At 37.6% G+C, this 14,302-nt stretch overlaps 1 protein-coding gene across 2 annotated transcripts; it reads right to left on the bottom strand.

The window, feature by feature from the left end:
* Positions 1 to 838: 838 nt before the first annotated feature.
* On the bottom strand, positions 839 to 13,640 carry ppp2r2aa (protein phosphatase 2, regulatory subunit B, alpha a). Of its 2 annotated transcripts, none has more exons than XM_084087189.1 (10): positions 13,392 to 13,640; positions 12,859 to 13,031; positions 11,411 to 11,508; positions 7,824 to 7,989; positions 7,363 to 7,475; positions 7,104 to 7,281; positions 6,092 to 6,256; positions 5,840 to 6,009; positions 3,351 to 3,442; positions 839 to 2,158 (listed from the first exon to the last, which is right to left on the bottom strand). In XM_084087189.1, the coding sequence occupies exons 2-10, from the start codon at positions 12,977 to 12,979 to the stop codon at positions 1,879 to 1,881; spliced, it is 1,383 nt and encodes a 460-aa protein (XP_083943315.1). In that variant the 5' UTR covers positions 12,980 to 13,031; positions 13,392 to 13,640; the 3' UTR covers positions 839 to 1,878. The 2 variants fall into 2 exon arrangements, with proteins under 2 accessions (XP_083943315.1, XP_083943316.1); XM_084087190.1 differs by having other exon boundaries at positions 12,859 to 12,930.
* Between the last annotated feature and the right edge of the window lie 662 nt (positions 13,641 to 14,302).

The following is a 14,302-nucleotide window of genomic DNA, read 5'->3' as shown; positions in this document are numbered from 1 at the left end:
TTAATTTATTTAGTAGATGTAGACATAGATGGACAGACAATCAGATACAGATAAACATAAAAGATAGATACATAAATAGACAGATAGATAAATACAGTTAAATAGACAGACAAACAGATACAAATGCAATTATAGACATATATAGTTTGACAGACATATATATAGATAGATACAGACAGGACAGATATAAACACAGACAGATAAATATATAGACAGACAGATACAGATAGACTGACACAGGTAGACAGAAAGACAGAGACAGACAGACAGATAGATACAGACATATAGAGATAGACAGACAGATATACACACATATAGAGATAGACAGACACAGACATATAGAGATAGACAGACAGATAGACACAGACATATAGAGATAGACAGACAGATAGACACAGACATATAGAGATAGACAGACATATAGAGATAGACAGACAGATAGACACAGACATATAGAGATAGACAGACAGATAGATAGAGATAAATGTACAATGCTGATATAAACATGCTGAAATCCTGAAAATAATGTTATTTACTTTCAGTGACGGTCTATATTTTTATATGCGTATTACGGATGTTGCCCCTAAATTGAAAGACAACACATAATGTCTATATGTACTGCAATAATGACAACCTAAAAACCCGCTAGTACGGTTCACAGATCACCAAAACCTAAAATAGCTCAGGCACAGATTCATTTCTGGATGTCCTATTTGTTCCTGCTAACCTAAATATGGGGCAGATGTTCAAAGAAAAGTGATTCTACTCTGTATAATCTTCTCTTACCTGCTTTATAATAAAATTACATTTTAATGGATTCTCCTTTTCTGGAAAAATGACCCCAAGAAGTTTAGTTTTTCAGTCTTAAAATTAAGTTTTATTTTTACATTTGGGTTTTACAACTATTAAGATAAAGGGAACATAGTTCTGGGTTTGTTCATATACAGCAGGCCTGATTTCCATGTAAACGCACTCCATTATATAGAATCATTCTGCACCAATCAATCAACAGCTCAAAGACAGTCACATGACTGCATTAATACACTGAATACTGTCAAGGACATGATTTAAATTTTCGAAAATTTATATAAAAATATCTAGAGCATTCTTTACCTCATAGGAACCATTCTGTATTAAAAAGCCGCAAATAAAACGACACACATCGTAAGATGCCGAAAATCATAAGACATTATAAAACATGCACATCTGCACAAACAATTACTTAAGACTTAAAATATTTGTGTGTCCCTATTAAAAGAGATAAAAAGTCTCACTTCCCACAAAGACTAATATATTGCATAAAATTAATGCCACAATTAGTTGTACCCATTAGGGACTTAATGTAGGGAATAATGTAGCTATTCGGGAACCCTGCAACTTCAAGTCAATTGCACTTGTGGATAAATGTCAGGCATTAGACTGAGCGTTAGGTGAAGGAAACGTCCTGTTGCACCAGGCCAGAAGGGAGCGATCAGAGCATGAGGTTTTGCACAACTGATTCAGTGTTAATCATGATTATGCAAACTTATTAAACAGGATTTTGTGGGTTGCTTGAGGGTGGTTTTGGTTGCGTGTTCGAGACGTGGAAAAATAACCCAGCAGTGCTTGGGGTTTCTGATTAAAGCTAAAATGGACAGATCAAAATGTGCAAAATAAAAAAACAAAACAAAACAAATACAGTAATACAACTAAAAATCCCTTCTCCGGCCTACAGTGTATCAATTAACGTAATAGAAGAATCCAAAGGTTTTTCGTGTACTACAGTGGTTAATATTAAGACTATGAGTTTCAGGAGAGAGGTTGTGCATGGATACCAGATTAGCATGTATCCCGCCTTACTCCTGGAGCTAGGAATGAGGACGAAGCAGTTTGAAATTCCTAATTCAGTTTCTCCTGGAATATGTAAAGGTTATTGACTGTCGCCAATGCAACAATGTTATCCTGAGGATGCCAGGAGGTGTAGAGGATCTTTCTGCTGAAGTCCAGGCAGTCCACGCCGATCTCGTTCCTCTTGCGTCTGCTCCCCGCACACACACGCCAGGTCTTGAGCGGGAGGCCGGGGGAGCCGCTCTCCCACGAGGCCTCGAGGGTCGCGTCACGCTGGGCGTCCCGATCGAACATCCGGAAGAAGTTGTTATAGGACCCCGTCATGACCTCACTGAGAATGGAGATGAAAAATAAGAGAGTAATTAGGCAGATCTCTCTCTATTTTTATATATAGGAAAACAAAGAAAGTCTGTATGGCAATGGCAAAAAATAATAATAAACTGTTACTAGCAAAATGTATCTATTAAATGTAGGGCAAATTTTTGTGTGTGTGTGTGTACATCTCAGCCAAAAAGCCATTGCTGCAAAGTAAAGTACAGTGAAAATTTGGTTAAAAAACATCTAGCCATGTTTTTCGATAACTAAGCTAAGGTAAAAATATTGTGACAATTTTTGTTTTCAAATGTGAATGGAATAAATGTGTAAAATATAGGGTTTCATTTCATTCACTCCATTTCAGCAGTTATTACTGACATTGAATGTTTGGGTCGATAAGATCTTTTAATGTTTTTGAAAGAAGCCTCTTCAGCCCACCATTTATATGATCAAAAATACAGAAAAAAAAGAAAGTTACATGGTGAAATATTATTTAAATTTAAAATAACTTGTTTTTAAATGTAATCTATTCCTGTGATCAAAGCTGAATTTTCAGCATCATTACTCCAGTCTTCAGTGTCACATGATCCTTCAGAAATCATTCTAATATGATGATTTGATGCTCAAGAAACATTTCTTTTTTTTTTGCTTTTTTTTAATTAAGATTCTTTGATGTATAAAAAGTTCAAAATTACAGCCTTTACTTAATCTTTGGTAACATTATAAATGTCTTTATGGTCATTGTTTTTGATCAATTTAATGCATCATTGCTGAATAAAAGTATCAATTTCTTTCAACCAAAAACAACAACCTCTTAGTACTGACCCCAAACGTTTCAATGGTAGTAATACGTTTATAAATATAAAATTGTTATCTTTAATATCTGCAACCCCCCCCCCATAATTATCATAAATATTCTATATAATGTAGTTTCATGTACTTAAGCTCAAAATCAGGACGTTTCTGAAACAGTATTGTGTGTGTCTGTATTTGTTAGTCAAAGATAAAAGCTCGAGTCTGATAAACTGTTCACAGTGATCTGGCAGGGAAGACCCCGCAGTGAGAACACACAGCTCATGCCTATTCAAGGTTTGTTTTGGATTTGCTTTTATCATAAACCGAAGATGCTTTAGTCATTAAAAGAATGTGTGGGAGCGTCATAATGATGCAGCACCCGAGTCACGTCTCATCTCAGAACATCTCCTCACCTGTCGTCGCCCCCCCAGCAGCACTCAAACTTATCAAAGATGCAGTCGTTCTCGTACAGAGAGCACAGCTTACTCCTGAGATAACCATGAACCTGATGAGAGAGAGAGAGAGAGAGAGAGAGAGAGAGAGAGAGAGAGAGAGAGAGAGAGAGAGAGAGAGAGAGAGAGAGAGATCAAAGTCACACAACACGCTGATGGTACTTCAGTGCTTCTGATTAAGGACATGTCAGCAAAGAAAGCTTGATTGATTCAGGTCCTGTTTACACCTGATATTAAGATGCGTTTTGGTCGATCAAGTGGACGACGCCCAATACAGGTGTAAAACGTTTTGAGCTTGTCCACTTTCAACCACTTCCAGAGGTAGTCGAAAACACAATCGACCGGATTGCTTTCGTAGTGTAAATGCCAATTGAATTCAATTTAAAAATAAGCCAACGACACAAAATTAATTAACATTAAAGTCGACCATGCATTCATTTTGGAATCATGACTACTGACATGCAAACTAATTATTTCTAAAACAATGTGCAAGAGCTCAGAATTTATAATAAAACTAATTGAAATATATCATTAATGTAGTGCATCATAAGCCAACTTTTCATAATCCAATTACATCCTGATGGCTTCTCCTTTATTAACTGCTGAATATTCTGAGCCAAAAGACTTTCATTATGGAAACAATTATATTTTCAAGGAATGCAAAATCACCATATTAAATTTGAACTAAAAGTAAATTCCTGATGCCACCTAGTGGTCAATGTTACTAAATCAGTATTTTGTTTAGAGGAGTAATTCACACAAAAAGAAAATGATAATTTACTAGTTTCAAGCCTCTTTCATGGAAAAGGTGAAACTTTAAAGAATGTCTTAGTTGTTTTTTCCCATGTAATTACAATTAATGTAGAGTCACGGTTAAAAAGAACAAACATATTAGAAAATCGGTTCATAAGCTGTTTTCCAATTCTTCTGAATTCATAAAATATCTTTGATTTAAGTTGTTACTCGTTAATAACCCAGGGAGTCTTTAACTGCTGCAAGTGGATCATTGAGTCTGGACCGGCACGATGCGAGAACGAATCACTCTCAGACTAAAGTCTTGTGAACTGGATCAACCCATTTAATCTTTTACAAAGATCCAATTTAACAGAACGACTGGTTCACAAACTGGGCATTGCAACATTTTATTAAGATGCCAAATATGAATTTAAAGATAATTAGGGAATATTTAAATACTCAAACAAGGTATGACTTCTAAAAACATGAAATTTAGGTTTTTTTTTTAAACCATTTTTACCATAAGCGACTTTAATAGTGCTTTTCTAAATTTAAAATCCCCAGTCCAAATTAATTGCATGAATAAAAGCAGGACATTCTTAATTTCTCATTTAGTGTTGCATAGAATATTTGGAACATGATAATTTTTAGGTGAACTATTCCTATTATTTCTTCCAACTGTATGACTGCTTTAGTACATCAAAGCAATATGCATTATTACAACATTTGGTTATTCGATCTAATCCCAACTCTTTGAGATAATTGTGCAGTTTAAATTTCAAATCACAATTTTGCCAAAGAACATAAAAAAAAAAAAACTGTTGTTAAGTACCAAAGATAGTCAAAAGTCTGCCTTCATACAAAATGAAGGTTTGTGTTTAATCAGACCACATTATATTATATTAATCTTCAGAGAATTATACATGTATAATGTGTACTAAATTTGTATAAAGATAATTCTCAACTATGTTATGAAAGATATAACGGAATGAATTGATACACCATTTTACTTTATGCAATATGTGGGTAAAATGGCCATAAAATTAATATTCCCATTCAATACACTGTATCTAATTTGCACATTAATGTGTTCTTGGAGCAACATTTAATGAAAAATAATAGTAATAATAAAAGTAATAATTAGCCATTTTAATAATAATATCTAATATTTCATAGGAATATTGATGTATAACTTATTTCCATATTCACTTGTTGTGTCTCCCAAAATGCCTGATAAACATGATTTAAGTCCTGATATCCTCTACAGTGGTCATTTAATTTGAAACCCGATAACATTTTCCTGAGATGTTGGTTTATGAAATACAATTTGAAAAGTAGTCCGATTTAAATTATAATTACAATTACAATATATTATCATATTTCCATAAGAGTGCTACATTTGATCACTAAATTAATGTCAGACATTTTTAAAGACCAAGAAGTTGTTTTCATAGTGAAACCTCCAAACATTTGGTATCTCTGAAAAGTCCTGAATGTGCTCTTTACAGGACACCCAGGTTGTGACATGTGACATGTATGGTGTCAGAGAAATTCACTAAAATATAATGGACAAAAGTCTATTCCTGGGTCCCAGGAGGATATAATGTGTTAGGCCTACACTGTGACGTAAACAAAACATATTTAAATCATTAATCACAATTTTCTGGAATGGCAATTAATCGTCAGCACAAAATTCACGATCTCTACAGGCCTACCTGGTATATTTCCACCGGCCGACTCTCCATGTGAAGGTCCCAGATCTTGAGGGTCAGATAATCTCTGGTCATCATGTATCGGCCGCTGTGACTGAACTTGACGTCTGAGATGGATGAGATGATTTCAGAGAAGAAGGACCGTGTGCTGGGGTCCTCGGGTTCCTCAAACACTACACAGAAACACACGATAAATGAGTTCTGAAGGGTTTACTGCTCGATCAGAGAAAGGCAAGTGAAACTTCAGAGACTAACATTTTGAGTGTTGGTCACACAGAGCGGACGCCCGCATGTCACACAGGCGCACTGAGCCCTTGCTGCTGCCGTACACAAACGTGTTGCACTGGAGCGGGTGAAACTCTGAAGCCGTGATCACCTCCGTCAGCTCCTCCATGTTGGCCGGCTTGATGTCAACAATGTCTGAGTCAGTGGTTAAGGGCTAAACTTCAGTAAGACAGTGTATAATATGAGGAAAAAACATGAAAAACAATTCAAAGGAAGAGGTAAATCACCCAATCACCAGTGCTTTGCTAACTACTATGAAACATTCATCAAGATACCTTTACTGGAGATGCAAAATGACATGAAATATGAAGTCTTGTTTTCTGTGAAATTGATCAAAATTAAATGGGTTTTGCTTAAAACAAGAACAAATATCTGCAGAAAATCGACAATTCAAAGGGAAACTTTTGATCATTTGTTCTTGTTTTAAGCATAAACTCACTTCATTTTGTTCAATTGTTCAAGACTTCATTTTACATACACCTCAAGTAAATGTATCAAAGATGTTAAGAATATAAATATATATATATATATAATATATATATATAAATATATTAAAAAAAAAAACAGAACAAAAATACTGAGGAAGACATACATTTTTTTGCATTTCATGCCATACCTTTATGAATTTAAGATTTTCAGCTCTGATTTAACTTTTTAAGACCCGCAATAATAAAGTGTGACACACCGACGCAACTTATCTATGCTTTTTTTCTCTCAAAGATGGTGAGACTTATCTTTCAGAATAAAGAAATTGAATGATTTCTGAAGGATCATGTGACACTGAAGACCGATGTAATGGTGCTGAAAATTCAGCTTTGATCACAGGAATAAACTACATTTTAAAATATATTAAAATAGAATAAGTGCTATTTTAAATTGTAATAATATTTCACAATATTACTGTTTTTACTGTTTTAAAAACATAAAAACAAATCTTACTGACAGTAGTGCGGGAATAAACAAAAATGTATAAACAGGATACTGAAGCTTCGGTCGGTGAAGTCCAGGTGCCATAGGTTGACCCTGAGGTCATCGGCGGACAGATACGTCTCGTTGTCGCTGTTGACTGAGATGGAGTTGATGTGGTAGGTGTGAGCGTTGGCGTAGACCCGCCGCGGACTCGCCTCCACCATCAAATCCATCGGCTGGAACACGGGAACCTGTGCAGAGCAAAGCGTGTTACTCCAATGGGTTTGTTAACGCATTAACATAATCCTGAGAGTGTGTGAGTCTGAACACACCCGTAGTGTTGTGAGTGATGACGGATGCCTGTAGCGACCGTCCTCTTCTTTGAGGTTATACCCCTCTGGTCTCTTGTCTCGTTCACTGATTTTCCAGAGCTTGATGGTTTTATCTGTATGCAATAAAATAATGAAGCATTGGCTACATGTATAAATGCGCCAGTGTTAAACTAAAACAATTTTCAGTAATTGAACTAAAGCTCAAATAAAATATAAATATTGGATGAAAAACCTAAAAGAAAATGAGAAATGTTATCTTGGGAAATGAACTTTAAGTTCAACCTGAAGGACTAAAATGACTTTAAAACTAAATAGAATTATAAAAACGGAATAAAAATGACAAATGCATGTAACAAAATTGTTACAACTTTTGAAATTAAAATGAAGTTAATTCAAAATATTAATAAATAATAGTATCCAAGTAATACTGAAATAACACTTCACTTCATCGGTTAGCTCACCGTTTGTCGACAACAGGAAGTGTGCAGCATTTTTCTGAGGAAGCCAGCGGATCTTGTTGATCTTTTCCTCGATTTCCAGACTCTTCAGATAGTCGAACTCTGGCTCGTGACTCTGGAACGTGCTGTAGACGTTATACTCCGCATGGCACTGTGGCAGGTTCTTACTCTGACAGGACACAGAAATACCACATGTAAAGGATAAACGTTTGAGCTTCAGTAAGAACCATTGAGGTTCATTCTTGTGTTACGCAGCACGTTTGAGCTTCCGCAGGAACCAATGAGGTTCATTCTTGTGTTACGCAGCACGTTTGAGCTTCCGCAGGAACCAATGAGGTTCATTCTCGTGTTACGCAACACGTTTGAGCTTCTGCGAGAACCAATGAGGTTCATTCTCGTGTTACGCAGCACGTTTGAGCTTCCGCAGGAACCAATGAGGTTCATTCTCGTGTTACGCAACACGTTTGAGCTTCTGCGAGAACCAATGAGGTTCATTCTCGTGTTACGCAGCACGTTTGAGCTTCCGCAGGAACCAATGAGGTTCATTCTCGTGTTACGCAACACGTTTGAGCTTCTGCGAGAACCAATGAGGTTCATTCTCGTGTTACGCAACACGTTTGAGCTTCCGCAGGAACCAATGAGGTTCATTCTCGTGTTACGCAGCACGTTTGAGCTTCCGCAGGAACCAATGAGGTTAATTCTCGTGTTACGCAACACGTTTGAGCTTCCGCAGGAACCAATGAGGTTCATTCTCGTGTTACGCAGCACGTTTGAGCTTCCGCAGGAACCAATGAGGTTCATTCTCGTGTTACGCAGCACGTTTGAGCTTCCGCAGGAACCAATGAGGTTCATTCTCGTGTTACGCAGCACGTTTGAGCTTCAGCAGGAACCAATGAGGTTCATTCTCGTGTTACGCAGCACGTTTGAGCTTCAGCAGGAACCAATGAGGTTCATTCTCGTGTTACGCAGCACGTTTGAGCTTCAGCAGGAACCAATGAGGTTCATTCTCGTGTTACGCAGCACGTTTGAGCTTCCGCAGGAACCAATGAGGTTCATTCTCGTGTTACGCAGCACGTCTGAGCTTCAGCAGGATCCAATGAGGTTCATTCTCGTGTTACGCAGCACATTTGAGCTTCCGCAAGAACCAATGAGGTTCATTCTCGTGTTACGCAGCACGTTTGAGCTTCCGCAGGAACCAATGAGGTTCATTCTCGTGTTATGCATCACGTTTAAGCTTCAGTAAGAACCAATGAGGTTCATTCTCGTGTTACGCAGCACGTTTGAGCTTCAGCAGGAACCAACGAGGTTCATTCTCGTGTTACGCAGCACGTTTGAGCTTCAGCAGGAACCAACGAGGTTCATTCTCGTGTTACGCAGCACGTTTGAGCTTCAGCAGGAACCAACGAGGTTCATTCTCGTGTTACGCAGCACGTTTGAGCTTCAGCAGGAACCAATGAGGTTCATTCTCGTGTTACGCAGCACGTTTGAGCTTCCGCAAGAACCAATGAGGTTCATTCTCGTGTTATGCATCACGTTTAAGCTTCAGTAAGAACCAATGAGGTTCATTCTCGTGTTACGCAGCACGTTTGAGCTTCCGCAAGAACCAATGAGGTTCATTCTCGTGTTATGCATCACGTTTAAGCTTCAGTAAGAACCAACGAGGTTCATTCTCGTGTTACGCAGCACGTTTGAGCTTCAGTAAGAACCAATGAGGTTCATTCTCGTGTTACGCAGCACGTTTGAGCTTCAGTAAGAACCAATGAGGTTCATTCTCGTGTTATGCATCACGTTTAAGCTTCAGTAAGAACCAATGAGGTTCATTCTCGTGTTACGCAGCACGTTTGAGCTTCCGCAAGAACCAATGAGGTTCATTCTCGTGTTATGCATCACGTTTAAGCTTCAGTAAGAACCAACGAGGTTCATTCTCGTGTTACGCAGCACGTTTGAGCTTCAGCAGGAACCAATGAGGTTCATTCTCGTGTTACGCAGCACGTTTGAGCTTCAGCAGGAACCAATGAGATTCATTCTCGTGTTACGCAGCACGTTTGAGCTTCAGCAGGAACCAATGAGGTTCATTCTCGTGTTATGCATCACGTTTAAGCTTCAGTAAGAACCAATGAGGTTCATTCTCGTGTTACGCAGCACGTTTGAGCTTCAGCAGGAACCAACGAGGTTCATTCTCGTGTTACGCAGCACGTTTGAGCTTCAGCAGGAACCAATGAGGTTCATTCTCGTGTTATGCATCACGTTTAAGCTTCAGCAGGAACCAATGAGGTTCATTCTCGTGTTACGCAGCACGTTTGAGCTTCAGCAGGAACCAACGAGGTTCATTCTCGTGTTACGCAGCACGTTTGAGCTTCAGCAGGAACCAATGAGGTTCATTCTCGTGTTACGCAGCACGTTTGAGCTTCAGCAGGAACCAATGAGGTTCATTCTCGTGTTATGCATCACGTTTAAGCTTCAGCAGGAACCAATGAGGTTCATTCTCGTGTTACGCAGCACGTTTGAGCTTCCGCAAGAACCAATGAGGTTCATTCTCGTGTTACGCAGCACGTTTGAGCTTCCGCAGGAACCAATGAGGTTCATTCTCGTGTTACGCAGCACGTTTGAACTTCTGCAAGAACCAATGAGGTTCATTCTCGTGTTACGCAGCACGTTTAAATTAATCAAAAAGATCTTCATTTGTGTTTCGAAGATGAACGAAAATTTTACAGGTTTGGAACGACATGAGGGTAAGTAATTAATGACAGAATTTTCATTTTTGGATGAACTATGCGTTTAGGGTTAATACTAGACAGAAATAAATTCAGGTGATACTTTTTAAAATAAATCAGTTAAACAGCCTCTGAATAAAACCGTTGCCTACGAATAAGAAATATTGATCTGAGTTGAAATATATTATCAGCTTTTTAAGCACAGCTTCCATGTAAAAAGCAGTTGCTAGCAAGCGGCAAGCTCAAACTAGACGGATGGTATTTCACCACATAAATAATCATGAGGGTAAGAGATATTGATTTGAAATGAAACTGTTTTAAAATCGTACTTTTTTGTTATATTATAATCCATTACAGTGTACAAAACAATCGTAAGAAAGAGTGAATCCGCAATATGACATAATTAAATAAATTATTACAAATATAAAATATTGATTTGAATTCTAATATTCTATTAGCTCACCAAACGCAAAATTTCCACAAGGAACAACCGTTCCTAGCAAGCGTAAAGCGCCAACTTCAGTTACCCAGATGAGCCTGTGTTATTAGTGTTTACCGGTTATTATAGGGGGATAAAATATTGCTGGATGCGATTAACCAATCAGAATCAAGTATTCCACAGAGCCGTGTAATAATGGTACACAAGTAACGCTAAAATACCACTGAGTTGCATATTATTAAAGGAATAATCCATCCATAAATCAAGCTTTTAATATTGCATATTCAAACACGGCGTGTCGGCACGTGAGAACCAATAACATTCTGTACGTTGCCAGGGTTGAATATGGCCTTCTTTTGCATTTTGAATAACAATTTCAAGCCCATTTATGCTCCACCCTTTAATTGTTCTGCGTAATGACCAGTAATCCATCTCACCTCTTGCTCTTGCTGGAAGATCACTATTCTTCCGCCCCGGTCTCCTGTGGCCAAAAGCTCCCCAGAATGATTGAACTCCACCGCAGAAATGATGTCAGCTGCAACACACACACACACACACACACACACAATAATGAATAATTGACCAGATCAACTATGAGACCATATTGTTTCGCTGAATGTTTCTGAGAATATAAGTGACTCTTGTATTTGTGCGTGTGTGGGCGGGCACATGCAGAGCCTGGCATTAAAAGCATCTCAGGCATCTGCACACGCAGTGCCATCCAGCAACCCCCCATCCCAGCATTCCCCAAGAATAACAATCTCTCTCTCTTTCTGTCTGTCTGTCGTATTATTGTGACGGGCAACAGTGTGGTGCTGGGCTGTGCCATGTTCTGACTCAATCCAGAGAACAAATCCTTTATGTTTACAACAATTTAACCTCATATATAAAATATATATAAACATAACGAAACATATTTTGACACGAACGGTCCGAATTCACAACTGAAACGCCACTAAATTTCCAAAACTGTTACAGAACATCGTTCTCAGAGCTCTTGAAGTTTAATTCAGAATTACTTTCTAAATTATTTGATAAATATAGCACTCAAAAGGGCATTTGTAGCTGATAGAATATTTTATAGTAAATAAAAAATTATATACAAATCTCTATCTGTATATATATATATATATATATATATATATAATATTATTTCCACTTGTCATGTTACATTTCATTTTAAATGTCAAGTTTTTACAGATTTCCATAAATATTTCATGGATATGAATCACTCTTTTACAATTTGCTCATGTGTTTCCATGACCATTTTTTGACCGTTTGCATAATGCATACTCATGAAAAATGTATAAATTCTAGTGCTGTCAAATCGATTAATCGTGATTAATCGCATCTAACATAAACATTTTTGTTTACATAATGTATGCGTGTGTGTATATATATTATGTATATATCTATTATATTATATGTGTGTGTGTGTGCATGACATGTGTCTGTATATATACATACCGGTACATATACACACACATATATATAAAAATATAATAATACTTATGCACACGCATATATTATGTATACAAAAACTTTTATGTTAGATGCGATTAATCGATTTGAAAGCACTAATAAATTCGTTATTACTTTTCTTTATCTTTTACTGTCTTTGGTCGTCAAGTTTATGATATAATATGATATATCAAATTTCTTTTAATAAAATTCAGTACCAAAGATGGTAAAAGATATAGAAAAATAATAACAACTTCATTACAAAACTACAGATTTGTTAACTGGGATAATATCCAGCACTGTCACAAGAAATGATACTGAGAAGCAGCTTTGAAGATCCTATGTTAATTTATTATTGTTTTACAGCAGTAACTGTGGTGTTTTGGGGTTGTGGTTTTCTTGTGGTGTCAGGGATGTGTCTTACCTTCAGCTACATCATCATCTACGGCTCCTTTGACCTGGGACAGACACCAGCGGCTCTGGCCGTCTCCATCTCCTGGAACCGAAGACAAATTCACACTGTATGTCCAACACGAGGACCACATTAAAACCCCCCTTATCTGTGTCCACTTCAACAAACAGTTCTGATCGAGAAATCTTCATGAAACACAGACATATCCAGTGAGTTCACATGGATTTGAGAACGAGCTGTTGATCAGGACAGTGTCCAGCAGTGTGTGCCAAACATCTGAGCACAGCAGCATCAAACATCTGACGATCTACACATGCATCAGACACAGAGGTGGGACCTTATTTCTGCTTCACCATGACTCGCAATTCAAGAGCAGATTTAAATCACAATCAACATACACACATTTCACAATCTCCAAGCATTGCAGACCACAAAATGTGTCGGAATATCAGCTTTACTTTCTAAGCGACGCAACACACCGCATAACATTACGTGACTGCATGAATCATATTTAATATAGCGAAATTAAAGTTGCTTATATATACCGTCCATGCTGGGCTGGATCTGAATCAGTCCTGGGCCTGTTTATTTTTCGATGTTGATTTCAAGCGTCTTTTCCTCTGACTCGGTTACTTCATAAAGATATTTTAACAAGAGAATGTTTGTTTTCTTAACACAGTGCTGGAATACGGTTTGATTTCATAATTCCCTCCGTACAGAAGCGTGTTTAGCTCTTCTATCATTCCGCACACACGCGCTGGTTGTGCGTGATCCGGTGACGTCACGACTCACGCAAAGAAGGCGAAGCCCGACAGCGACCTCGCGCGGCCACCATCCAAAAACTTTTGATATTTTGATAAATACTTAAAGGGACAGTTCACCCTAAATGAAAAGTCTGTCACACTGATCTATATAGAATGACATTATATAGATCAGTGGTTTGTCATCATAGATATAGATAATATTGAGTTGTTCCAAACCTGTATGAATTTCTTTCTTCTGCTGAACATACCATATTTTGAAGAATATGGGTAATCAAACAGTTGTGTTGAACGATTGACTTCCATAGTAGGGGGGAAAATACTATGGAAATCAATATGGCCCCCACAGTTGTTTGGATGAACTGGACCTTCAAGTCGTGATGACACTTTGAAACGGAAGGTTTTTCGATATTCTAATAGTTGAGTTATAAAGAAAATAATAATAATAATAATAATGTGGGAATCTTTTGGTATCTCACGATTCGATTCTTGAGCTCTCGGATTTCATCAAAAATATCTTAATTTGAGTTGAACGAAGATGAACGAAGGTCTTACGGGTTTGGAACTAAATGAGGGTGAGTAATAATGGCAGAATTTTCATTTTTGGGTGAACTATCCTTTAATGAAACGGATGGCAACTGTTTATGAGGCTGCTGTCCCTTTAAGAACAAATGCACGGACCTAATATACTGTTA

The sequence above is a fragment of the Abramis brama genome (assembly GCF_963993115.1).
Source record: "Abramis brama genome assembly, chromosome: 16".
Lineage (NCBI taxonomy): Eukaryota > Metazoa > Chordata > Actinopteri > Cypriniformes > Leuciscidae > Abramis > Abramis brama.
Note: the sequence above shows the minus strand (reverse complement) of the source record. Positions and strands in the feature narration are given on the sequence as shown.